Source organism: Anastrepha obliqua, chromosome 3 (genome assembly GCF_027943255.1).
Source record: "Anastrepha obliqua isolate idAnaObli1 chromosome 3, idAnaObli1_1.0, whole genome shotgun sequence".
Taxonomy (NCBI): Eukaryota; Metazoa; Arthropoda; class Insecta; order Diptera; family Tephritidae; genus Anastrepha; species Anastrepha obliqua.
In genome coordinates, this window is record NC_072894.1 from 110,096,832 (window position 1) to 110,122,202 (window position 25,371).

Below are 25,371 nucleotides of genomic sequence, written 5' to 3' on the forward strand. Positions count from 1 at the left end.
CTAAAGCGTGAACACCCCAAAACGTGAACAGACATTTTTGTGCATTGACTACTCTAAAACGCGAACAAACCCAAAAAGGTCCTTAACATGAACAATAAACGTTACAATTATTTGAATGTAAACTACATTGGTCCCAAGTAATTCTGAAATTGGGGAATCCCCTAATTATAAAATAGGCATTTTATTCGTAATTGCATGTAAGGAGTAAAATATTTCAGTCGCGGTTTTGGTTTTGCAAAGAGTGTTTCGTCTTATGTTTTAAACAATTTGTAACATTAAAGCGAAAAAGCAAGTGATTTTAAAATGCGTAAACAACACGTATTGTGGGCCTGGAAATAGAAAAACACTGCGTTCTTCAGAGTTGCCCAAAATGGAGAAAGCACTTTATCGTTGCTTTATCCGAGATAAAAACTGGCCAGTAAGTGCTCTAATGTTGAAAGAAAAGGCAAAAAACCTGCATGCAAAACTTAAAGAAAATGAAGCAAACTTCTTCGCTAGTGATGGATGACTCTAAGGATTAAAGAAGAGGTCCGGTATTCGCCTTCTTAAAATATCAGTCGAAAAACTGTCTTCGCAACCTCAGCTAGTGGATCCGTTTAAAGAAAAGCTTAAACCTAAAATGGCCGAATTAGAGTTATGCAACGATCAGATATGTAATGCTGATGAGTCGGGGTTATTCTGGAGACTTTTGCCAGAGAAAACGTACGCGTCAAGTTTGTAGAAGAGAGCCCCAGGGGTAAAGTCCGAGAAGCAGCGAGTCACGTTTTTATGCTCTTCAAACGCCACTGGATCCCACAAGCTTAAGCTTTTGGTGATTGAAACGGCGAAGAATCCAAGCTGCTTTAAAAACTTTCAGTGTCCCTCCTGAGAGCTCGAAATCCGCCTGGATTTCGTCGGCTATTTTCAAGCAATTATTTCATGAGTCATTTGTTCCACAGGTGAATATTTCTTTTAAATTTTGTCCGATTTTTAAGGTTAACTGGTTATTTTTCAAGGTTACATCGTTTTTAAAGGAGAAAGCCTTACCAATTAAAGCTCTCCTCCTAATCGACAACGCTCCTTCTCACCCAAATGAAGCTGAACTGACAAGGGAGAATGGGCAAATTTCGGCACTGTTTATGCCACCAAACGTTACTCCCCTCATTCATCCGATGGATCGGAATGCAATAAAAATTACTAGTTGCATTACAGAAACAGTCTTCTAGCCTCAATACCAGCGACAAAGTCTGATTCGTCGAGTCGTTGAAAAAAATTAAATTAAAAACAGCTACAAGTCTTTTGGATGCGGCTAGGTTGCGTATTGGTGAAGCAATATTAGCTAAGTGCTGGAACAGTACTTTAAATTTTGCGGTAAACAATGATGATCCCGAAGATTATATTCCGTTGGCGGTTTTAAAACAAAAATGGGAAGCTGAACTTCGCACGTTGATAAGCAACACCGTCGATCTCCTTAGTAGTTTAAGTCCTGAGGTTCGTTCGTGTTCGCAGATATGCTCAAAGATTGAACAATTTTTTTTTTTTTTATTAAAAATTTCAGATTGAATTCACGTTACCAGACATTCGTGAATGGAACGAAGATATCGAGGAGGGCAATGCAAATGACGATCATCAACAAGAGGACGAATCAGATAATCACAGCGCATCAGAGCAACTGAGCAACTGGAGAAAATTAAGCCGACTGAAGCAGTCGAAATTTTCGACAAGGCGTTAATATGGGCTGGTCATGAAGACGTCGATCAAAATGTTATGAGTGTGCTAAGACGGTTAAGGGAGAAAGCTGTGCTTCAAGTTTTAGAAAAACAGAAGATACAAAAAAAGATGACTGATTGTTTTAAATAAAACCATCGTATGACTTAATTTTCGGCGGCCGCCGTAGCCGAATGGGTTGGTGCGTGATTACCATTCGGAATTCAAATTAATAAAAACATTTTTCTAATAGCGGTCGCCCCGCGGTAGGCAATGGCAAACTTCCGAGTGTATTTCTGCCATGAAAAAGCTCCTCATAAAAATATTTGCCATTCGGAGTCGGCTTGAAACTGTAGGTCCTTCCATTTGTGGAACAACATCAAGACGCACACCACAAATAGGAGGAGGAGCTCGGCCAAACACCTAACAGAAGTGTACGCGCCAATTATTATTCAATTATTAATTTTTTTTTTTTTATGACTTAATTTTCAATTAATATGTAACGAAAACAAGAATAAAATGTGAATTTAAAGGTGAAAAAATAGATTTACTTAGTCTTTATTTTTTTTTTTTTTTTTTATTATTAGTATTTTCATTGCAACTAGTATAACATTTCATATATATACTAACGAGCAATTTTTGTGGAGTTTTGTTACAACAAATAATTTGAGTTAATCCTCAGCAAAATACAATTCATACTTTTAACTGATTTTTATTTATTAATTAGTTTAAATCTAGAGGTTTTTTACGTTTGAGCCTTCGCTTCCATTTTGTATTATCGTTAAGAATCAAGGCTTCATTGTTCACATGCTTGCTTAGTCGCTCTGCGTGCGACTTTGCAAATTTCTTTATGGTTGCCGTAACCGAATCAATATTGAGGTCACGTTCTAGATCTTGCGTCCTAATATACTATGGAGCACAAACTGCATGGTTGAGTGCCTTAGTCTGAAATCTTTGTATATGCGCTGTGTTACTATAGCTGGTGCAACCCCATAGCTGGGCATTCCAAAACGTGAACACTTTTGTTAACGTGAACTTCCTGGGTTTGAATTAGTTCACGTTATCGAGCGTGCGCTGTAGTTTTAATAAATTTATTATACAAATCAGTTGTTTTTTTTTTCAAAGTTATTCAATGTTTTCATCCCAACATAAAAGATGGTGCACCCTGTAAATAATTTAACCACACGCTTTTGAGAAGTATTTTTTCCTACCAAATGTCTTTTTTACTCGAAAAATAAATATTAAGCGAAGTAAAAATTTCGGACTATTTTCCGTTAGACATCTTTAGTAAGCCATATCTCACAATATATACATCATAACGGGTCATGCCAAGCGGCAAATTCGAGGAGACACTGCGCTTCAAAAAAAGTTCTTTGGCATTTTTGAGTTTCGTAAGACCAACTAAGTGTTACAGTGTTCCAAAATAATGGCAAAAAAGTCAAAAATTCAATACATTCTTTAGTACCACTACGTCCCAGAAGAAAAGGTGATGCAGACATTCAAAAAACGTGTGCTTTATAGACCTTTATATCCTGTATGGAAATCAATAGCAGTTAAAATACCTGCATAACTAGAAATTCTAAAGAACTCTTACGTTCCAAACTTTAAAGACATTCAACCAATTTCTAATGCATCTCATTTCAATCACATTCCCATCTCGACTTCTAAAATTTACCACTATCTACGTCTTTAAAAGTCTTCTTTAGCCAGGCGTTTTTAATACGCGTAAGTCTCAATCCTCCCATATCCTTGCTCACATATACACATCCATATGTATATATTCACATATATTTCATTCTCCAATATGTGTCTATCTCTCCGCTTTCTAAAAATCAGTATAATTTATTACAATTTTTGTGGTAAGTAAATGCACGAATTGAAATTGTCACTTGACGTTTGCAGTCATAAATCATCGCACAGAGGCGAGTGAATATGGTAAGCGTAGTTGTATGCTTCTTCTTCTTGCATGCTTACATACACTTATATCAGGTGTTTTTTTGTAGCTGCCTGCGAAATATCGATGTCGATAACTATGGTTTGATAGCTGAGAATGGCAAACTGTGTTGAAATTTCTGTTCAGTAAGGTTGGTTGGTGCGTGATTATCACTCGGAATTCACAGAAGGACGTTGGTGTGGAATCTAGGTGAAACACCAAAATTAAGAAAAACATTTTTCTAATAGTGGTCGCCCCTCGGCAGGCAATGGCAAACCTCCCAGTGTATTTCTGCCATGAAAAAGCTACTCATAAAAATATCTGCCGTTCGGAGTCGGCTTGAAACTGAAGGCCCCTCCATTTGTGGAATAACATCAAGATGCATAGTACAAATAGGAGGAGGAGCTCGGCCAAACACCCAAAAAGGGTGTACGCGCCAATTATATACATATATATATATATAAGGTTAGGCAAGTCATCATGGGTGGTTTAGCAACAGAAGAACGCTTTAAAATTGTGGAAACTTACTTTGAAAAAAAAAAATTTAATCAATTTTTTCGCGAAGTTCATACAGCTCGTCGACCATTGTTTCTTTCGGTAATGAGCGAGAAGCTGGCATTACACTGAATAAGTGCTCGTGAGGCTTACTGAATTTTTCTTTCCAAAAATGTATCAACTAAACATCGACGACATTTGGTTCCCACAAGACGGCGCAGCTTTCCATATACCGCGTTTAACAACCGATTTATTGGACTGATCGAATGGTGCACGTAACTCGTACCTCGCGGCGGACATAACAGAGTATAAAAAAAAATTCGTTCCAACAATTTATTTCCATACCTCGTGCCGCCGATGAAATAGTACGATTGAGCAAAAAATGCATACAAAAGTTAGAATACTATCCCCATGAAATACTAGCTCGAAATCTACTTCTAAATCAAAGTCGCGCACGATTTACAGAAAATACATCCTCAAGGCTGCACTATCTAATTATCTCCTCTCGCACGAGGCTCCGTCCACGAATGCAACGGAGCCTCGGTCAATCCGGCTTTTGGTACGACCTCATCGTCATGAGAGATAAACGCAGTTTCAAGGGAGACCGGACACTTGGACTATCCAACTCTCACCATTGAACTCCATCACATTAAAACAAAAAAAAAATAGTCATGAGACTGGGTACTGAGCTTAAAGGGAGACTGGCAACTAGGCTTTTCCGGCTTCCAGGTACAAAAAATCGGAGACTTGAAACTGGTCCTTTTCGACTTCCTCCATCCACATCAATCATACCCGGAAAAAAAACTTGCAAAATTAGCATGAGGGATAGCGGAAGCTTTAAAGAAAACTAGAAACTAGGCCTTTTCGGCTCGCAGCTACGAAAAATCGGACACTGGAAACCCATTCTTTCTAGCTCCCTCCATTCATTCATGTGATGGAAGTGGTTCACATCCGATTTAATCATATTTATGTGGACATATATATCTCAGTGAACAAATAACTAGTTTCGCTGCTCCTGCAAGGAAACATAATACTCCAGCACATAAGATTTGTAAAGTTTTTGTTGGTTTCTTATGCAAAAAAGATTAAAAAAATTAAGAAAATGAAAAAAGTCCCACAATATCTGTATTTTGTATTATTATTTTAAGTTCTCAAGTGCTTAAAAAACACCCGATACTTATACTTATATGACGAGTTAAAAATTCATCACATAATCCCACAAATATGTTTTCACTTCTTTATGGTAGGTTGGTTAGTTGTGGGTGTGGAAGCATACGATTTGATTTTCTTGGACAAACTTCAGTTAGTTCTACTCGGGTTGGCATAGAGCCCACATGTGGTGCTCGGCTACTCAAGATTAGCCAGAAAACCTTTAGGAACAATTAGGTTGGGGAATAAGTTTGTAGCGTGTTTACAGAAGACTTTTATTTAAACCATACCAATTTAAATCATACCAATAAGTTAATCAATTATATAATCGCCGTTGCTGTTCATAACCTCTTCCCACCTCTCGACCAATTTGTTGATGCCGTTCCGCCAAAAATTGCTTAGTCTAGTGTCAAAGAAGTTATTGACCAGTTTTTAAGGACCTCTTTGTTATCGAAGGTAACGCCCTTCATATGGTTTGACAGAACCGGAGAAGACTGGTAATTGGTCGGTACAAGGCCGGGAGAATACGGCGGATGCTGAATGAGCCCTTGTAGCTTTCACTACATGTGCAACATGGTGCCTGGCATTGTCGTGAAGTAGTATGGTTTGACCCCGTCGATCAGATCTTTTCAGTCGATCAGATCTTTTCATCCACGCCGACCTGCTGGACAATGCAGAGCTCCTTGTTGAACGAGGCATTCTTTTCGAGAATTTCCCAGTGCATCACGCCCTTCCAGTCCCACCAAACACACATCAAGATCTTCTTTGAATGAAGATCCGGCTTGAATCTCGGCTTTGGTGTATGTGCTGCAGCCACCCACTCCGTTCCTTGCTCCATATTGACGTATAGGCAGCGTTTCTCATCTCCCGTGACGATTCGGTACAAAAAGCGCTGTTTATGACCGCGTGTTGCTCGATGGCGGGCGAGATGCTGAGAAACAGTTTGAAGGCGATCTGCTTTGTTTTTTTTTCGTTGAGCTCGTGGGGCACCCAGGCTACCAATTTTTTGATAAATTCTATTGGATGAATGTGATTGAGAATCGTTTTATGATTTTTTCACAATCTCTATTCTGTACGCCTTTTCATCAGCTGGCGTTTATAAAAATAAGTAAAAGGAATCTCCATTTTACTACATGTGCAGCTACGAGAGCGGTTAAATAAGTACCTGTGTTTGATGACAGAGATCGTTCCTGGCGGTAGTTGGAGTTAGCATCGTGTGCTGCCATCTATCAAACGACGTCAAAACAAATTTCAGATTGATTGATAGGTAATTCGCGTTTTGTTTTTGGATGGGAAAAATGCGAGAAGATAAAAGCAAAGTTGAATGCTGTCTTTGGGGACTCTTTGCCATCTATGACCACAGTTGGATATTGGTTCAACGAATTTAAACGTCGTTGATGAAGCAGGCGTGGTTACCGAGAAAATCATTCAAAAAGTCCACGACATAATTCTCGCTGATTGACGAACGAAAATGCGCGAAGTAACAGAAGCCATATTGTCGGCCCGATGAGTGATGCGGTTGCTCCCAAGCAACAACAAGTGGATGCGGCAGTTAGCTTCGTAACCGTATTTGGAGCAATTTAAGCAAGATCCGAAGAAATTTTTGCGTCGAGTTGTCACTGTTGATGAAACCTGGATTCATCATTACACAACAGAAACTGAGCAACAATGAAAACAATTGATTTCTCTCGTGAATTTGCTGCAAAGAAGGCGAAGACAGTCTCATCGGCTGGAAAGGCAATGACGACGAGCTTTGGGATGCGAACGGCGTCATCCTTATAGATTTCTTCGAAAAAAGAAGAACGATCACTGGACGCAGTCGTCAAATGTGTCCTTCAGTACTGTCCAGTCCTTCAAAAAATTGAAGGAGACACAACCGCATTTCGGGGAAAAGAAGTTGCTGTTTCACCACAATAACGCACCAGCGCATTCATCCGTAGTTGTCCCCGCCAAACTAAATGAGTTGCGTTGTAAATTCCTGCACACCACCCTTATTCACCCGATTGGGCTCCCTGCGACTTTTTCTTGTTCCCTTGTTTCCCGGGGGGAAAAAAATTAATATAGTTCAAACGAGGAAGTCATCGCTGAGACAGGAGGGCTTAAAAAAATGGCCGGAGCATTGGGAGAAGTGTACCGTTCTAAAAGGGGACTAAGTTGAAAAAAAAAGAAATGTTTGAAATAATGGTGTCTTCATTTCTAACTCGGGCACTTATTGAACCTGCTTCATATGTCCTTCTAGTGTCATCACATCGAAAACACAGTACTCCCGCTCTTCATACTTTTAACTTCTACTCCTCGCATTATTCTCCTTTTTTGCACCATACGCTATAGTTGTTGACGACAAGGCAAATTTTGAGTGCAACAAACTGTGATTAATAGCATTGCAACAAGCTGACAAATTTTCATGAATTTTTTATTAAATCGAAAATCCTTCTCAGTCCAATCGTTTCACTTTTACAATGCGAATACTCGCATTCCCATATTTTATACAAAATATGGTAGTAGTGTTTGTGTCAATTGTGTTGTGTGTAATCAATTCCATTTGTTGTTGCTGTGTATTATATATGTACGTGCATGTGTGTGCAGAAAAAATGGCAAAGCAGTGATCGTTGTTGTTTGTTGCCACAAATTGCATACACAAATTCAGTGGTGGTCCTCTACCTCTAAATATACGCCACACACGTTTGCCAGCATGCAGGCATTTGTCCTGCAGCCTCTCTGTGTGCGTGTATGTGAGTATTTCCGTTTCCGCGCAAAAACTTTAAAATATGAAATTCCGGAAAACTTTTAGTCCACATTCGACGACTGCGACTTAACTTGTTGATTTATGGCTTGTCTGCCGTGTGGCATGTTGCTATTACCATGCGCTGTCGCTACTGCCACACTCCAGCTTACCAATTACATGGATACTCTTTTGAATTCGACTACACATTTCTCGCTTTGGTTATTGTTGTTATTTTCATGTTATTTTCAGTGCTTTTGTGTTCATTGTACACATATTTATATACGCATACATATGCAGAATAAATGGAATAAAAAATAGAATACAATTTAGTTCGGATTATGCAGTCAGTTCATGTTACAATGTCCTGTAAGGCCTTTCTCCCATAATGCTTCTGAACTTTGTTGTAGTCTTCATAACTCTTTGAATTTATTTGCTTTGTTTTTAGTAACATATGTATGGATACTACAGACTATGCAGATAGAAACTAGTTTCATTGTTTGAAAGCCGGACGGATGTAAGTTGCGTTTGACAATATGTTGGCTAAAATTTTAGAGAAATTTTTAGTATAAAAATTTTCAGATATTCATAAAAAAGATAAAAAAAGGGAAATTGGAGAATTTGTCATTCTTACAATAAATAAAAAAAAAAAATTCTTCAGTGCCTCAATAAAATCCTGAGAGATTTTTGTTGAGTTCTAAATAACGCATTATTTCTTTTTCGAGCAAACTGAACTCATTAGAAGGAAAATATAAGTTAAGGAAATTCTTAAAAAAAAAACTATTGTAGGGAAATATGGATTAACATTTTTCAATTTTCAAATAATGTTTGCTATATTGGAAAAAATAGTCTTTTGATAAATTGTGCAATTTTTCTTAAATTAAATAGCTGCCGCTGTTGTTCCTGTTGAAATGCAATTTTCCAAAACTTGGTTGACGGCTAAGTGCTACTTTAGACTAGGTAGGCAATTGAGAAGGGAAATCCTCTCTCGGTGAACGAAACTAATACTTAATGAGTCTCTCATCACGCCTGTTCTGACGTACGGTGCAGAAGCTTGGACGATGACAATATCCGATGAAGCGCCCCTTGGAGTGTTTGATAGAAAGATTCTGCGGAAGATTTTTGATCCTTTTAACGTTTCCGAGGGTGCGTATCGCAGGCGATGGAACAATAAACTAGAAACTCCTTAATTTTCCGCATGGCATAAATTTTTAACAATAAGCCAAAAAAGGCCTCATGGAGTTACCCATATTACATTTTTATAGCTTCAATTCAACTCCCACGTTCTCAGCAGGTCAATGCCGCTTTCATTAACTTCTCCAAAGCAGCTATTGAATGCGGTAGATCCCTGACTGTACCTCGTGAGATCGGACGGCAAGCAATAGGCTTCCGCTCAAACAATTTCTGTCGCTGCAGGCATAAGGATGGATGCTACCAACCCACTCAGGCAATCACAGGACATACGCACCTTTCGAAGGTATTGATCTGAATGCTTAGAAAACTTGCAGTCTACCTCCTTTTACATTCGGCTTCTCCGGCGTTACTTTAAACAAACTCGTTGGCAATGTCAGATGGAAAAATTAAGCGGGAGCCTGCATTGGGAGATCTTTAAGAGCTTTTCTTCTCGATTGTTTTTTGGGAGGCACAAAATTAGCTGAGCTCTGGCGCTTTTTTTAAGTAGTCCACCATTTAAAGGATGGATTCCGAGTACGCTCACGTGGCACCACATCCAAATGGGCTTAAATGTTACTTGGTGGAGAACAGCAGACACCGCAAGCTAATCTTACCTAACAAGTACTCTAAAAATCAATAAAATTGGCCATCACATAAAATTTATCCGAATAATTCGATTCAGTTCCTGCCTAGCGAATACATTTTTGAATAATAACTTATCAGCAGTCAATAATAATTCTGAGGATGCAACACATTTGTTTTAAATGTTTCGACTCTGCCACCTTGAGTGTATTTTTTTCATTTGCCGTCTGGCGCACGAATTCCGCACCGCAGGTCTTTTGAGGCGATCCAAAGTTCGATAAATTGTATTACCATTTCAAAGAAGGAAAAGTGCGGATTAATCCGAGGATGAGTCATGGGTCAAAACAAATTATAGTTAAAAGGAGCAACATTGCGAGAGTGCGCTCGGTAAGGTGAGACCCCATTTCAGGGGCTACAAAAATAAACACGTAATATGCGAGAAGATCTCCGGGGAAGATATGTAAATTCGTCAGTCTAAATCGATAAATCTACGACTTTGGACCCTGTGGTAGCTAATATTGGTGCGTTTTTGCAGATATATGTCCTTACTACTTGAGAAGTGGACGATAATAGAACTTCTACATTCAGTTTCATTTAAATAGGTATTTAATACTATAGTTGTTAGAGCAGTACACCCTATTTTTTGGTACCTAATGATAAACTGGTACTTGGAGTATCTTTTAGAAGAAAGTATCTTCTTCGCTTTTCTACAAGGGGCCAATGAAGGGACTTAGACACTCTCTTGGGGAGCTCGCTAAAAATGATCTAAGCCAGCATCTCCAAGACTGAAACTGTTACGGGAGCTGGAACCCACTTGAAATGCTCTCAGCTAAAAGTATAGTGGCAACAGTCTTTTGAGGAGGCGGTGACATGAGATCATTGTCTGCAGTGACAACGAAGCTGCTTCCTAAGCTTTAGAAACCAAGCGGGCTTCTTCGAAAATTCTCCAGAATGTTTATTGAGACCAAACTACATTTCAAGGCGAATTGAACTTGCACTTACTTGGAAGCCGGGCTACTGTATTATTTACGGGCTACTGTATTAGAAACGGGGTGATGAATTGGCGAACTGCGGTAGTTTGGAGCGTCCATTTGGATCGAAGCCAATTTTAGAGCCAAGTATAACAGCCGCCGTAGCCAAATGAATGGTTGCGTGATTACCATATGGAAGAGCACTGGTTCGAATCTCTGGGTATGAAACATGAAATGATAGAAAAAGTTTTTTCTAACAGCAGTCGGCCCTCGGCTGGAAATTGCGAAATTCCGTGTTTATTTCTGCCATGAAAAAGCTACTCAAAAGAACCATCTGCTGTCTACAGTCGGCTTAAAGCTCGACGTTCTTCAACTTGTGGAACAACATTAAGACGCATGCGACAAATCGGAAGTGGAGCTTGACTAAGTACTGAAAAAAGGGTGTAAGAGCCAAGTATTTATATAAGGGGACAGACGGGTACTTCAAGCTTCTTAGAAAAAAATCTCTTGCAAACCCTTGGTGCAGTATTAAACCCGCGAGACAATCAAGTGTTTTCTGAAAAGGCCAGATAGGCTGATGGCAAAACGCATTCTCAAATAGAAAAGGTGTGAGCTGCGAGCGCTGATAGAACTAACTACGAGTCATAATCTATGGGGTCGACATATGGTTACCATTGGCCCCAGTGATGACTCGCCGTGTACGTGTTGTGTCTCCAATGGTTAGGCTTTCCCCAGACTTTGATGGTAGATTTTTAGGTATGACGAACTATATTCACTTTCCCTCGAAAAGCTGCTAAGTAAGATTAGCTAGGGCTGGCTTATATGTAAAATATCTCAATTAGACCTCTCAATTAGATTAGGGTCCGTTGTGTTACCAGTGCTACATCTGTGCGAGTTTTAACAAGCCGTTAGCGCTTTGTCAGCAATACCCGTGAGGGATGAAAAATATGCTGATCCCAGGCACCTTTGTCGAGTCCTGCAAACACCAGGGCAGTGGTAAAGTGGCAAAAAGGTGTTCCAAAGTACCCCTATTTTTAACGAGGTGTAAAAGCAATCGAAAGTCTTAGTGTCTTAGTCGCTGAGGGACTCTGACGCTACTAAAAGCACCTCAAGTCCGACGGTTCATCCTACTGGGATAGCGTTTTGGTAACTACGTCTGGAGGGCATCGTGTAGTACCCCTAGCCGTCACTTCGTTGCATTTGTGACACACATCGTTCTGGGCTAATCCCATTTTAGCTGCGTGATGTGAGGTGAGACAATGTCCCGTCAGTACTCCAACCTATATTTTCAGGTATTTTTTAGAGAGAGATAAAATAAAGTTGAAGACAGTCATAAAACCAATCTGGAAAGTTTGCAGAGGAGTAAAAATATTTCTCCTTCACCTGTCTTTCCCTCTAGGCATCCTCACGGGGCACTATCCGTGGGGTATACATGCCGTCAGACTTGGAATTACTACGAGTCTTTTTTGCGTCATCTGTAAGGAGTATGAGGTGGAATCATCTCAGCACCTGTTCCTTAGCTTCCCAGCTCTCGCGGGACTAAGATTCGAACATCTTGGTTCTCATTTCTTTTCTGCGCCTGTTGATATAGCAGAGCTTGATAACAAAAATCTGATGAACTTCATCAGCTAACATAACCGCAAATTAGTCACCGTTCATAGTCCACAAATACTCAACCCTCCCCACCCCTTTCCTTTGCGTCCTATCGTTTTTTCCTTCATCCCTTTTTCCCCTCTTGCAATGGTATCCCAAAGGATGAACCAAACTTCTTTCGCCCAAGTGGGCCCACTCTGTGGGCAGCCATTACTACCTAGCCTAATCTGTCTTTCTTTGTTTTATAAATAATCTGTCTGGGTCTTAGGAACATTGGGCGGTATTGACTGAGTGTTTGGAAAATTTCGGCCATCCACAATTCCATTTCATTCTGTTTATTTTACTAATATTGTAAAATAGATCTTCCAATTAAGTCAATGTAATCGATGTTAGTTATGCGTGCCTATGAGTCTTGTTTTTTTTTCACAGTTATACACTTTTTAAATACCCTTCATTTCTCCCAGCCTGTGTAGCGCACGCTTCTCAGCAACATAAATTTTCCCAACGCAAAAAAAAACAGCATACGGAATTAATGCATTTTAAATTTATTTATTTATTATGACACTTACATGAGTGTGCATTGCGAAAAAATTTGCACTCTCGAAGCGACATTTTTCCCTTGCCTTGCATGTCACGCGTGCGTAACGCGTATAACTAGCGCAACGCAACGGTGCTACAAAATGTAAATTAACCACTTCGCTGGCTAAAGCAGCTGCTCTTCTGCATCCGCTTTGTCCTACGCGTAATTAAAATAAATATGCAATATTTTAATTTATGTGTGTATAAATTCATAATAGAGAAAATATGCAATATATCTAAAGCATTTATGGACCGCTGTATGCCACTTAAAAAGGCGCGCAAAATTGCTTTTGAATGAGCTGACAGATGAAGCTTAAAATGCTTATGAAATACGAATGTGTGAGTCTAATTTTATTTATTGCCATCTAAGATTTAAAAAAACAAAAATTTAAGAAATGCAAGAACAAATAAACCAGCTCACCTTTCGCGTTACGCTGTTCGAAGTATCAAATTTCACTTTTACTTTGCCGCATTTTCACCCAAAAATTGTGCACATATGTTGTGAATTCGTGAATACCCGCCCATATACATATTTATATAGAAACCTGTGAAAAAAAACAAACAAACAACAAGGAAAAAAATCACCCCTCTTCTACATACTTGTAAATGGCGTTCCTTGCTGGCTGCAATAAATTATTTTTGTTTGCCATATCAATTAAATTGTATTATCATTTACCACAGAATTACCCCAAAAAATAGGCATACAAAAAAATCTCTCTCAGACCTCCGTCGTCAAGCAATGCATAGATTAGCGCTTAAATTACGCCCATTTGCGCAACAAATTTGTAAGGATTTTTTTTTTTTGCATTTTCATGGAAAAAAGTGTAATATTTTCGTCAAGTGAGCTGGGTTGGGTTGGAGATAAGTCAACCTTCATTATCGCCTGCAGAAAGTGACAAAATAAATAATTCAATTCTAATTTATTACCTCAGCTTTTAGTTGTCAGCCGCTCCTTGTAATAGGACACTCTCAAAATGGCGAAGAAAAATTTAAGATTTTTTAAATCAACCTCAAATTGAGACGCATACAGGCACACACGTCTTTTTATAATCAACAAAAAAAAAAATTGTTTGTACTCTTCGCTTTTTAACTACTCTGCTCGGGTTGCTAGTTGGTGTGAGTGAAGTTAGTTTAAGTTTTTTGATAAGTATAAGTGCTATTTTTTTTGAGGCGGCCGCTGTAGCCGAATGGGTTTGTGCGTGATTACCATTCGGAGAACGTAGGTTCGAAACTCCGTGAAATACCAAAATCAAAGAAACGATTTTTCGGCAGGCAATGGCAAAGCTCCGAGTGTATTTGAGAGTAAACCTTCTGAAAAAGCTCCTCATAAAAATATCTGCCGTTTTCGAAACCGACTTGAGACTGTAGGTTCCTCTATTTGAGGAACCACAACAAGACGCACGCCACAAATTGGAGGAGCAGCTCGGCCAAACACTTAACAGAAGTGTACGCGTTATACGTTAGCATTTGCGCCTCAAGCAATGGCAAGCCACCGAATGCATTTTTTTCATGAAAAACAACTTCCAAAAATCAAAGACTATCTTCTAATTTTCGTAGGCGGCATAAAATGGCAGGACAAATTGGGCAACACACACCGTGCGCCACAAATTCGTACAGAAGCTCAAACAAAAACCTAACAGAAGTCGTGCTATGCGGCAGTTGCTCCTACATTCCTCAGTTCTTCAAGCGCAGATTCATAGACTTCGAGCTTCCAAAACTACCTGCATGCTCTCCGACAGCTAGGCAGCCAGGAAGGCTTATGTCCACTACAGTCTCACATAATAACAGCCAAATTTGTTGAGGAATGCTTCACTATTCTATATTAAAGTTAAATGCGCCAGAACTCCTTTGCAGGCTTACCAAACCTCTTATAAGCAGTAGGTCTTAACGACTTATGAGATACGAAATTCATACAACACTGGATGGGAAGTCTAGAACAGAGGGCGGCACCACAGTTTATCCGGCTTTCTAGAAGAACACCAAAAAGGCTCTTACATCTAGATAGAGAAGATTGGTTGCCATACGGGGTATTACTGTTTTCGTTATCACTGCAAGAAATTAGGACCAGCAAATAGGAGTATCTGTCGTTTTTTCGAGCTAGCTGCTAAAACGCCAGAACATCCCTACTGCGAATATGTAGCTCTCGCAAGATGAATACTCCAACACCCGAGTGTTAAGGCTCTTGGTAAGCCATTGGTGATATGGAAGGAAAAGGCTGAAAGCTTAAAATTATTAGATGACTGTAATGAAAGGCTCGCGGTCAAGTCCATTATAGTAGGTAAAGCACCGATGCAAGCTTCGGTACAACGAACGGCATCCCTAAGAGGTTTGTTCGCCTACCGTACAGTATCAGGGCCAACTGTTCAAGTAATAAGCGGCTCAATAGTGATAAACTTACTAGCTTTTGAAAGGAAAAAGTTATAGGCATTGAGAGTTAGCAAACCTGTAGCGCGCTAAATAGGAGCTAAAACGCTTAGGCCATGGCAAGACCGCTTGATTAACGAAACACGCGGCAGGTGGACGGTTAAGCTAATAAAAGACGTCACCACTTGGAACAACAGGGACTTCAGCGAAGTTAATTTTTATACATCCCAAATGCTTTTGGGGTAAGGGTACTTCCACAAATACCTGGAAAAAGCGAACACCCCGTACGCACAACATCCACTGTTTTTTACGTGAGTACCTGCTGGTGACAGCTTAAACCCACGGTACCCAAAGGTACACGGATCAATTAATTATTGATCAGAACCCAAATAACTTAGGTACCAATTGGCAGTGTGGCATGGACACACTAACCGCCTTGGTAGGGCTCGAGGACTACCCATACCTCTGCCGTTCTATGGGTCCCGGAACCCGGTTGCAATGCAACTCCACATCGGCCTAAAACCTACCCGCGCTTTAGGTCTTAACCACAGCCACCACGAAAACCTCCCCGAAGGGCGGTTCCCAAGAACTCTGAGGGCTCCTGTTCACCGTGGTACAGAGTTATGGTCTCCGGTAAGACATCGTGCCCGAAGACATTGCCAGTTGAGCACCCATACTACTCAGGCACTGATAAACCTAGATTTTAGTCGCCTTTTACGACAGGCATAATTTACCTCGGGCATATTCTAACCCCTACACCGCTGGGGGGACCCCGTACGCACAGTCATAACCACAGAATCTGTAATCGACAAGATGCTAAGTAGCAAGGAAACGAGGGAGATCGTCAGTGGTGTCGCGGAAAGAATTCGCCGTATAAAAAAGCGGGGCCTGGAAGCAGTCACATAGGCACAGACCTTTGTAATGAGGAAGAACGCCACTCCGACGTAATGCCAAGGCGGTTCCAGAGTGGGCGATGGTTCCAAACGAGGGAGAATATTTTATTCCCCGGACATACCAATTCTCCGACGGCGGCTTTAGCCATTTAAACCCCCATATCCGCAAAAATTTATAGTGGACCAGATTAGAGATCGCAGCGCACTATGGCCCATTACTAAATACTAATAATAATACAAGCAGCAATTCCTTAAGCTTCGAGATGTACACTTTATTGATTTAAATTTTTTTTTATTAATTTTAAACTACTATATTTTTGTAATATACAAATCTGTTTTAGCACTTGAAGACTTTATTTTAAAAAAATTTTGCTTATGCTTATAGCCACCTTCATGCTATACGCTCGCCTTCTGTCTCCGTCTGTGTCCAGTTATCCTCACGTTCTAGTATTTTGCCGATCACATTGCTCAAGCAATTTCGCCAATCTGCTCCCTAATAGGGTTTCTTCCCGCGAGCCATCTATCACAATTAAATAACGGGTGTTCGGCATCATCGCTCGGTGCTTCGCAATATATGCACCTGGGGTCACTTACCTAACCCATGTGGTATAGATATTTTTGGAAGTATCCGTGGCCCGAGAGGAAATGAGCCATGAAATAGCCCACTTTCCCAAATTTCCTTTGAACCCATTTCCCTATTGTAGCAATGAGCTTCACCGTCCATCTTCCACTCGGTTCAGTGTCCACTCGGCTTTGCCACTGCTGCACGGTTTGGTCTACCGATGTTCGGCATTAGTCTGCTCAGCATTCATCTGATGTTCGCTGCTTTAACAGCTGCGTGCTGTATCTAAGCACAGAGCATACGCCTGCAATCTAGTTGAATACCTAGGTATTATACCACTTTTTGAGTCACCAGGGATGTGTCGCCTAGTTGCATGCTGACCTCGACTGGCATGTGTCCTCGTGTCATCAGAATTATTTCGGTCTTATGTTTGGCGAACTCCAGGCCATGGTCCTCAAGCCAAAATTGGGTCCTTAACATGAATTGGTTCAGCTTCCTCCTGGCATCCTCGGTATCTCGAGCTGTTATGGGCGCCGCTATATCGTCCACATTTATCACGAAGTAGTGTTTTCTGGCATTTCTATACTCAGGATAACGTCGTAGCTCACATCCTCAGACCGAGAAAAGATCCCTGGTCTGCGCCAGACGTTACCGCTTTAGTTTTCTGACAGTCTGGTGTGTCGTACTGAAGTTCACGCTCGCTCAAGTAGCTGATAGTAGGTTTCATTGCAGAGGATGCGTTGTCGGAGCAGTTGGCAGCCAAGAAGTCTTCTCACGCGTATATGTTTCCTGGAATTGACGGACAGGGCCTCAATTTCTGGCATCTTGAGTAGTAGTAGCGAGTAATGTGAGCGAAATTTTTCCCAGCAATATGTGACGAAAACAATAGAGGTCTACGGTTTTCTTGAAGATAACATTCTTTCAGTTACATGTCAGAAGCCTCGCATTGCCGCAAAGATTATTCAGAAGGAAGCATGACACGAGCACGCGAATGCTCATATAAATCATTTTTGTCTTACTTACTCTAACTGTGCACCCCTTCCACTAACGCTAGGGCCTACTTGTACCCTGATGCCAATCGCTCGTCGGCACAAACAACTTTCGTGAACAAGTCATCCTATAATTCAGCTATTTTACAACGCGTGATTGGACTCAGATTTTCATAAATGCCGCAAAAATGGTCCAGATCACAAGCCTTCATTCATTTTTGGATATGCTGCCATTCTCTCCATCATTCAGTGACATCTTTTTTAGGAGAATTTCTGAATAGTGGGGTCAGCTTCAACTCACAGCTCAAGATTCATTAACTTTTTTTTGTTATCCATAATTATTTAAAAGGATCCCTGCTTAAAGCCGTTAACCAAATCCAATCGCTTGGAAGCCCAAATGAGGCGTGTACGCAGCATCAGATCAGACGCAAAAACTGGTGTTGTCTCAACCGCATCTTCACCACCAACGTAATAAACGGATTTGGCAGCTACTTCAAATATCGAAATCACAGACGTTTTCGTTCAAGTTTAATGACCGTATAGGCCGCAAGTAATTTCACTTCATCCAAATTATATATAAAATATTTTAAGTAATTTTTATTTTTATTTCTATTTTTTTTACTTATCAATTTTGGGATATAAATACTTTTCTTTTGTATGCCTCAGACTTCACTTGGCTTCGCCAATAACTCTTGTTATCCAATCCATTGAATGGGCGACGCTCTCAGCATAATAGGAAGAGCTTTCTTCGCCACCACATTTGTTCATACCCAATGGCATAATGCCTATTTGTGTGTAAAACGGTAACTTATCTTCCACTAGCCAAAATACTGGGCCACCCGGATCTCCATTGCAGTTGGCAGGTAGTTCATTGCTGCCGCCTAAACAAATCATCGTTCGATTTACATCCGCGTCTGGATAGGCAAGTTGACATACTGCACGCGGGCGCTGAGTAATGGTATTCCTTTTCAGAACAGCCGAGGAGAAACCTGAAAAAAGTACGTAATTTCTTTTAAATAGAATTTTTTTATATTTCGTACAATTGCTGAGGTTAATCTATGGGAGATTAGTAGAAAGTGTGTGAGTGAGTGTTCAAAATGAGAGCCTCCTTTTTGTGAAATTACTATCCCATGCTTACCCTTTTCCGTTAAACCCCAACCGGCAATTGTCAAAACATTTTGATCAAACGGTGCACTGAAGAATTCTCTTTTAAACGGCAAGCAAATCGGTTTAATATTTTCTGTAATATTTATTTGAAAAAATTGAACTCTCTGCTTATTTGAATTTTCACTCTTAATTTACTTACTATTCCTTCGAACTTTGTTTTTTAGTTTAATTAGTGCAATATCCTTGAAACCAGTTGCCGGTTGGTAATCCTGATGGATTATCGTGCTACTTATCCTAACATCAATATATTGGGTGCATTCATTGACTCCATTTCCACGGACACAGTCTCTCTTGGTATTTTCTGAAACTTCGTACTCGCCCAGGCGGACTCTGGTTCTAGAAAAAGTAAAAGTAAAAGAAAAGTAAACAATTTAAATAACTACATAAATGTTTACAGAAGTATTTAAAAATCAAAACAAAAAATAAATAAATGAATAAATATTTTGATTCGTATTCGTATTTTTATTTGTATTCGTATTCGTGTTTGTAACGGGTGATCAATTAAGAGGAGTTTTTTTCATTTGCGTTTTTTTTACAGATCGCGCGCGAGTTGTGGCAAACTGTCATCGTGGATTTGTTGAACAGCGTTTGGCATTTCATCATGGAAAGACTCACACCGCAACAACGTCTACAAATTGTTCAACTGTATTATGAAAATCAGCGTTCTGTGACAAATGTTTTTCGTGCGCTTAGACCGCATTATGGTCAACATAATCGGCCTGCCTTAAACACTATTCGACATACCATCAACAAATTTGAATCCGAATATTCATTGGTGGATAATTCTCGACCGAATAGACCACGTCCAGCAAGAAGCATTGAGAATATAGCGGCAGTAGCAGAGAGTGTACGTGAAAACCGCGATGAATCGATTCGGCACCGTTCTCAGCAACTTGGACTGTCGTATGGAACAACTTGGTCAATTTTACGGAAGGATCTTCATTTAAAAGCATACAAAATACAGCTCGTACAAGAACTAAAGCCAAATGACCTTCCTGCACGTCACCGTTTTGCTGATTGGGCTCTTGAAAAGATTGAAGAAGATCCGCTGTTTTCGAGCAAAATTTTGTTCAGCGATGAGGAGCATTTCTGGCTCAATGGTTACGTCAATAAGCAAAATTGCCGTATTTGGGATGAAGAGCAACCAGAACAGGCTCAAGAGCTACCTTTACACCCAGAGAAAACAACGGTCTGGTGTGGTTTATGGGCTGGTGGAATCATCGGTCCATATTTTTTCAAAAATGATGGTGGCCACAACGTAACTGTGAATGGTGCTCGCTACCGTACCATGATATCGGACTTTTTGCTACCTGAAATTGAATCTAATGATCTGTACGCCATTTGGTTTCAACAAGACGGAGCCACTTGCCATACAGCTCGTGAAATAATGACTTTATTGAGAAGTCATTTCGGAGAGCAGCTGATTTCACGTTTAGGACCTGTGAGTTGGCCACCAAGATCTTGTGATATCACACCTTTGGACTTTTTTCTTTGGGGATTCGTGAAGTCCAAGGTCTATGCTGATAAACCAGCTACGATTGAAGCTCTGGAAGCCAACATTACGCGTGTTATTCACGACATACCAGTCGAAATGCTCGAACGAGTGATTGAAAATTGGACCTTCAGAATGGACCACCTTAAGCGTAGTTGCGGCCAACATTTGAATGAAGTCATATTCAAAAAGTAAATGTCAAAGAATGTCCTTTCAAATGATAAATAAAGGTTTTGAACATAATTTACATTTTTGTTTTTTTTTAACTATTGAAAAAAGCACCTCATGATTGATCACCCGTTATTTGTATTTGTAGGCGTATTCGTATGCGTATTCGCATTCGTATTCATATTCGTATTCGCATTCGTATTCGTATTTGCATTCGTATTCGTATTCGTATTTGTATTCGTATTCGTATTTGTATTAGTCTTCGTATTTGCATTTTTATTAGTATCATTTTCGTATTTGTATTCCTCTTCTTATGAATTTTCTTATTTGCTTTTTTGCTTTACGACCTTGCCTCTAAGCGAAATTCTGCGCTCTGCCTAAATCAAAAATATTTCACAACTAAAACCATTTAAACTTACATGTCCGCATTTATGCAATGGGCTGCCGTCAGCACCCAACGATCGGTGACCAATGAACCACCACAAGCGAAACGGCGACTGTTATACTGCAACAACGCCATCCAAGGATATTCAAGTATACTCGCATCTTCGCCGCCGGCGCTAAGATTTTTATTAGCATAAACAAATCCACATTTTTGCGAACTTAATATCGCTAAACCACGTGGATGCAAATTCTCTTCGTAGTGTGGTAGAGTTGGGATATCCGCTGGTGTTGTTGTTGTACTTAAAATATTATCATCTTCAGTATTATCGCTAGTAGGTGGTAACTTGTGATATATATCATATTTTTCCCCGTAGGCCAACCCCAAGCGTCTGTAGAATTCTTCATCGAAAATGCGTACTTTTTCGGGAATAGCCGTCGGATGTGTCGGGGCTATTGTAGAGGTTTGTGTCACAACTGGCCGAATAGTGTTTATTGACGCAGCCATAGGCAAAATTATCAAATTGGTGGGCTTAGGCTCTGCTGGTTTTGTATCATCATCAGGACAACAAATAGTACCGGACTGAAAGTGAGAAGTGTAATTATATTGTACCATAATGCAGTTTTTCAGATTTTCCAAAATAAGTACCTCGCAATCCCTATCCGGAAAAATGATGCGATCCCTTAGCACAGCACAATCGGCAAATGGTTTGCATGTCCCTGAAATATTAGGACCTTGTCGACATCTGTGCTGGGCAACTAAAAAATGGAAAGATACCTTGTTGAGCAAGAATTATACATTTTTTAATTATTCATTTTTATACAAGCCCAGATTAAATTGATTTTTAGTAGAGAAATTTGATGCAAAAAGTGTGAAACCCGCAAAAGTTCTAGCAGCTATTTCGAATAGAACATCAAATATCCTTACTAGGCTGTTTACCAGACTTTGGTGGTACCTACTCAAGCCTAAATGAATCGAGCTAATTATGATATTTGTAGTTAAATCGGTTGCTGCCTTTCACAATTACATTACAGGGACCTACTTAGTAGCAAAACCTGTACGACGTGTATTAAAAAAATAAGGCGAATTTTTAAGTTTCATTCAACTTTCGATTATTATTTTTTATGTGGGTCTCAAAGGCATGTTCACAGTTTTACCAATATGGCATTTTTAGTTTGTTTGCGTGTTCGGCGATTTTCTGCTATTGACTCTTGCTTTTCCTGGAATCTTCCATTTAAACGATTGTGCTTTGATTTCGATGTCATAACCCCATACCCATGTTCCGTCACCAGTCATGGCCCTTTTAAGCAAATCTGGATCATCGTTGCAAATTTGGAACAAACTTCGCTGCCACACACTTCATGCCCAAAATTTCCTAAAGGATTGCATGGCGATATGCCGACATCCTCAGCAGCTTCTCTAATTGTGATTCGACGATTCTCCATAACAATTTTCTTCCCTTTCTCAACATTCTCATCAACACACACATCAATTCAAAGACGAATAAAACAAATAAACGAATAAAAAGGTTACTTCATCAGATATGTACACGCAGAAGTATGTATTACTAAATGCGCAAATGAAATTTCTATAAAAAAAAAATATTTCGCTACCAAGACCGTGTATGGATAGGAGATCTCCGCTTAGCCGAGCGTCGATCTATGGGAGACTCTCTGTTTTTTACCATAAATCAACTATTTATTCACAGAGAGGTCGTTGGTTCGAATCTCGGTGAAAGCAAAATTAATAAAAACATTTTTATAATAGCGGTCGCCCCTCGGCAGGCAATGGCAAACCTCCGAGTGTATTTCTGCCATGAAAAAGCTCCTCATAAAAATATCTGCCGTTCGGAGTCGGCTTGAAACTGTAGGTCCCTCCATTTGTGGAACAACATCAACACGGACACCACAAATAGGAGGAGGAGCTCGGCCAAACACCTAACAGAAGTGTACGCGCCAATTATTTATTTATTTATTAAACTATTTATTGAAATAATGAATGAAAATCAATCAATCAGTAAATAAAAGTCTAAATCAAACCAAAAATACTCGTATACTCACTTGTGGCAACGAAGACGCAAGACAGCGAGACGCTCCAAATTGTGTAGAACCAAAGCGTAGTCATTTTTGCACTTAATATTCGAATTTGTTGCTGAATATCGCACAATTCACTTTAATATTAATATTTACTTTAATATAATAAAAAAAACAAGTACGAAGTATACAATTATATGCACGAATTCATATTACAAAATTAAATCAGAATTAATATTTCCTAAAAAATGAAATACGACGCACCGTTGGCCTGAGCGCTCACGACTTATTTCAGGGGCAGCTAAGGAATAACTACAAAAGGCAAACGAATTTCACATTCAAAGTAAAATTATGTATTTATATCAGTGCCACATACCGGAGTTCAGTTGTAATGAATTTGGGCGGGAATTCCTACTTAAAATATGAAATGAATGCATGCATACACACACACACACACACACATACAAGTCCATTGCTCTTATCGAGTGTACGCTGACTGCAGTTTTATCAAGTGCGAAACGTAGCCAACAGGCAAAAGTTGCTCTGCATTGCAAATAAAGTAAAGTGTATGGCAATTAGGGATGTAACTCCCGGCGTTTCGAGATTTCAGTATATTTTTAGTTCCCAAAATCACGGGACACTGGGAAGTAAATTGTTTTTATTAATAGTGAAAAAAGCAACCCTGTTTACCAGATACGCATGGTTGTGAAGGTTTTTTTTTTTGTTTTTTTTTTTAAATATATATATACATATATATATATATATATTTTTGACGTGATAGCGTCTTATCATTCGATGTAGTCGGCTGCACGCACCAAAAGATGCGTCGTTACCTTGCTTGAATTGCAAGCGAAAGCGCGGAACGAACGACAAAGAGGCACAATCGGCACCGGCGTTCGGCAACGTTCGACATCTGGCTCACTCCTACTTGAATGAGCATATATATGTATGTATATGCGCATATGTATTATATATAAATTCACATACTTGTATTTGCATATAATATACCTTCTTCCTGTGTGCATGGTAATGAACCATTTCTCTGTTGAGAATAGGACGATGATAGGAAAAGTAGGAAATGAAAGGGAGTGTTTCGAGTGTAATGTGTCTTCAAAAAGTCAAATCGGTGATGTTGCCTCTTAGTGTTGCTGACTTATTAACGCCTGATGCACAATCGAAATTGAAGATATCTTTCATGAATTTGATAAATTTTTCGTAATTTTTCATGTTTGTGTAAATGTAAAATGTAATCAATTCCATTGCGATTCCATTTACCTCCTTCTCTATATCCATACAGAATATCTATCAAACAAATAAAAAAATTTAAATTTTCTTTTGAAAAATCCAACCATTCCATTAGTATTTTCTTATGACGTTGTCACGTTAAACTATCTTCAGTAAACCGACTTTACAGACAACCTCGTTTTTTAATCCATTTATTTAATGCAATCTGTTTTCCAACATTCAGCAATATCTGTACTTAAAACTGAAACCTGTTTTTAGTCATGGAAAGTACCATTTCTAAACTGTTTACTTATTAGTAAAATAAGTCCATTGTCGACTTCCTTTTCAGTCTGTTAAAGGAAATTGGATTGAGAGCTATTTCTGTGATAAAAGGGTTTCTATGGGATTGAAGTCTTTTATTATGAGATGGGGCAGGCCTTTTTATTTCTTCAGCTAATGTGAGAAATTTGAGATGATTGTGACTATGATGTAATATTGTGTGTTTGTAATCACTCTTAGGCTTAGAAAATAAACACAATTTACTCATCATCTTGGCATTACAATCCGGGGTGGACCATTGCCTTCTCAACAATACGCCTCAATTCTTCTCGACAGTCCACTTTCGCTCTATGTTGAGAGATTTCCATCTTTCGTATATCGTCTTCTAAGTCTTGCAACCATCATCTCCTTGGTCGGGCTCTCCTTCTTGCTCCTGCACGGGTTGCTTCAAATACTTTTTTGGTCGTTCTTACGCTGCTCATTCTTAAAACGTGCCCATACCACCGTAATCTTTACGACTTGATAAACCGCGTTACATTTCCTCCCGTGATTAAAACACGGAGCTCGGGGTTATACCGTATACGGTATGCATCGTCTTCTAATCGTATAGGGTAGAATACTCTTCTAAGAATTTTTCTTTCAAATCCCATCAGTAAATTCACGTTACTAACTTTAAGAACCAGCCTTAGGTGAGAACCGGTCTTATTATAGTTTTGTACATCTGGTGTTTTTGTTCGTTGAACACAATTTACTATGAATTTTTTATTTATAAACTTTTTTCAAACAAAAAACTTTTAAAATTTTCATTGTTTTTATTGTCACAAATTTTCGCAGCTACTGAAGTTACAAATATTCAATAATTATTTTGAAAATGATGTAAGTAAGGTAAGTAATGGTAAGTCCACTTTCCTCAAAAACACTTCTATTTAGTTGAA

The 25,371-nt window shown here is 39.4% G+C and overlaps 1 protein-coding gene across 3 annotated transcripts; it reads right to left on the reverse strand.

Annotated features, from left to right (window-relative positions):
- Positions 1–16,387: 16,387 nt before the first annotated feature.
- On the reverse strand, positions 16,388–23,240 carry LOC129241672 (phenoloxidase-activating factor 3-like). 3 transcript variants are annotated; one of them, XR_008582152.1, is made up of 7 exons: positions 22,961–23,233; positions 21,549–21,658; positions 20,938–21,482; positions 18,998–19,194; positions 18,830–18,931; positions 17,726–18,680; positions 16,388–17,491 (listed from the first exon to the last, which is right to left on the reverse strand). XR_008582152.1 is itself a non-coding variant. In XM_054878131.1 (7 exons), the coding sequence occupies exons 2-7, from the start codon at positions 23,022–23,024 to the stop codon at positions 18,361–18,363; spliced, it is 1,338 nt and encodes a 445-aa protein (XP_054734106.1). In that variant the 5' UTR covers positions 23,025–23,051; positions 23,198–23,240; the 3' UTR covers positions 16,388–18,360. The 3 variants fall into 3 exon arrangements, 2 of the variants coding, with proteins under 2 accessions (XP_054734106.1, XP_054734105.1); XM_054878131.1 differs by having other exon boundaries at positions 16,388–18,680; positions 22,961–23,051; positions 23,198–23,240; XM_054878130.1 differs by having other exon boundaries at positions 16,388–18,680.
- Between the last annotated feature and the right edge of the window lie 2,131 nt (positions 23,241–25,371).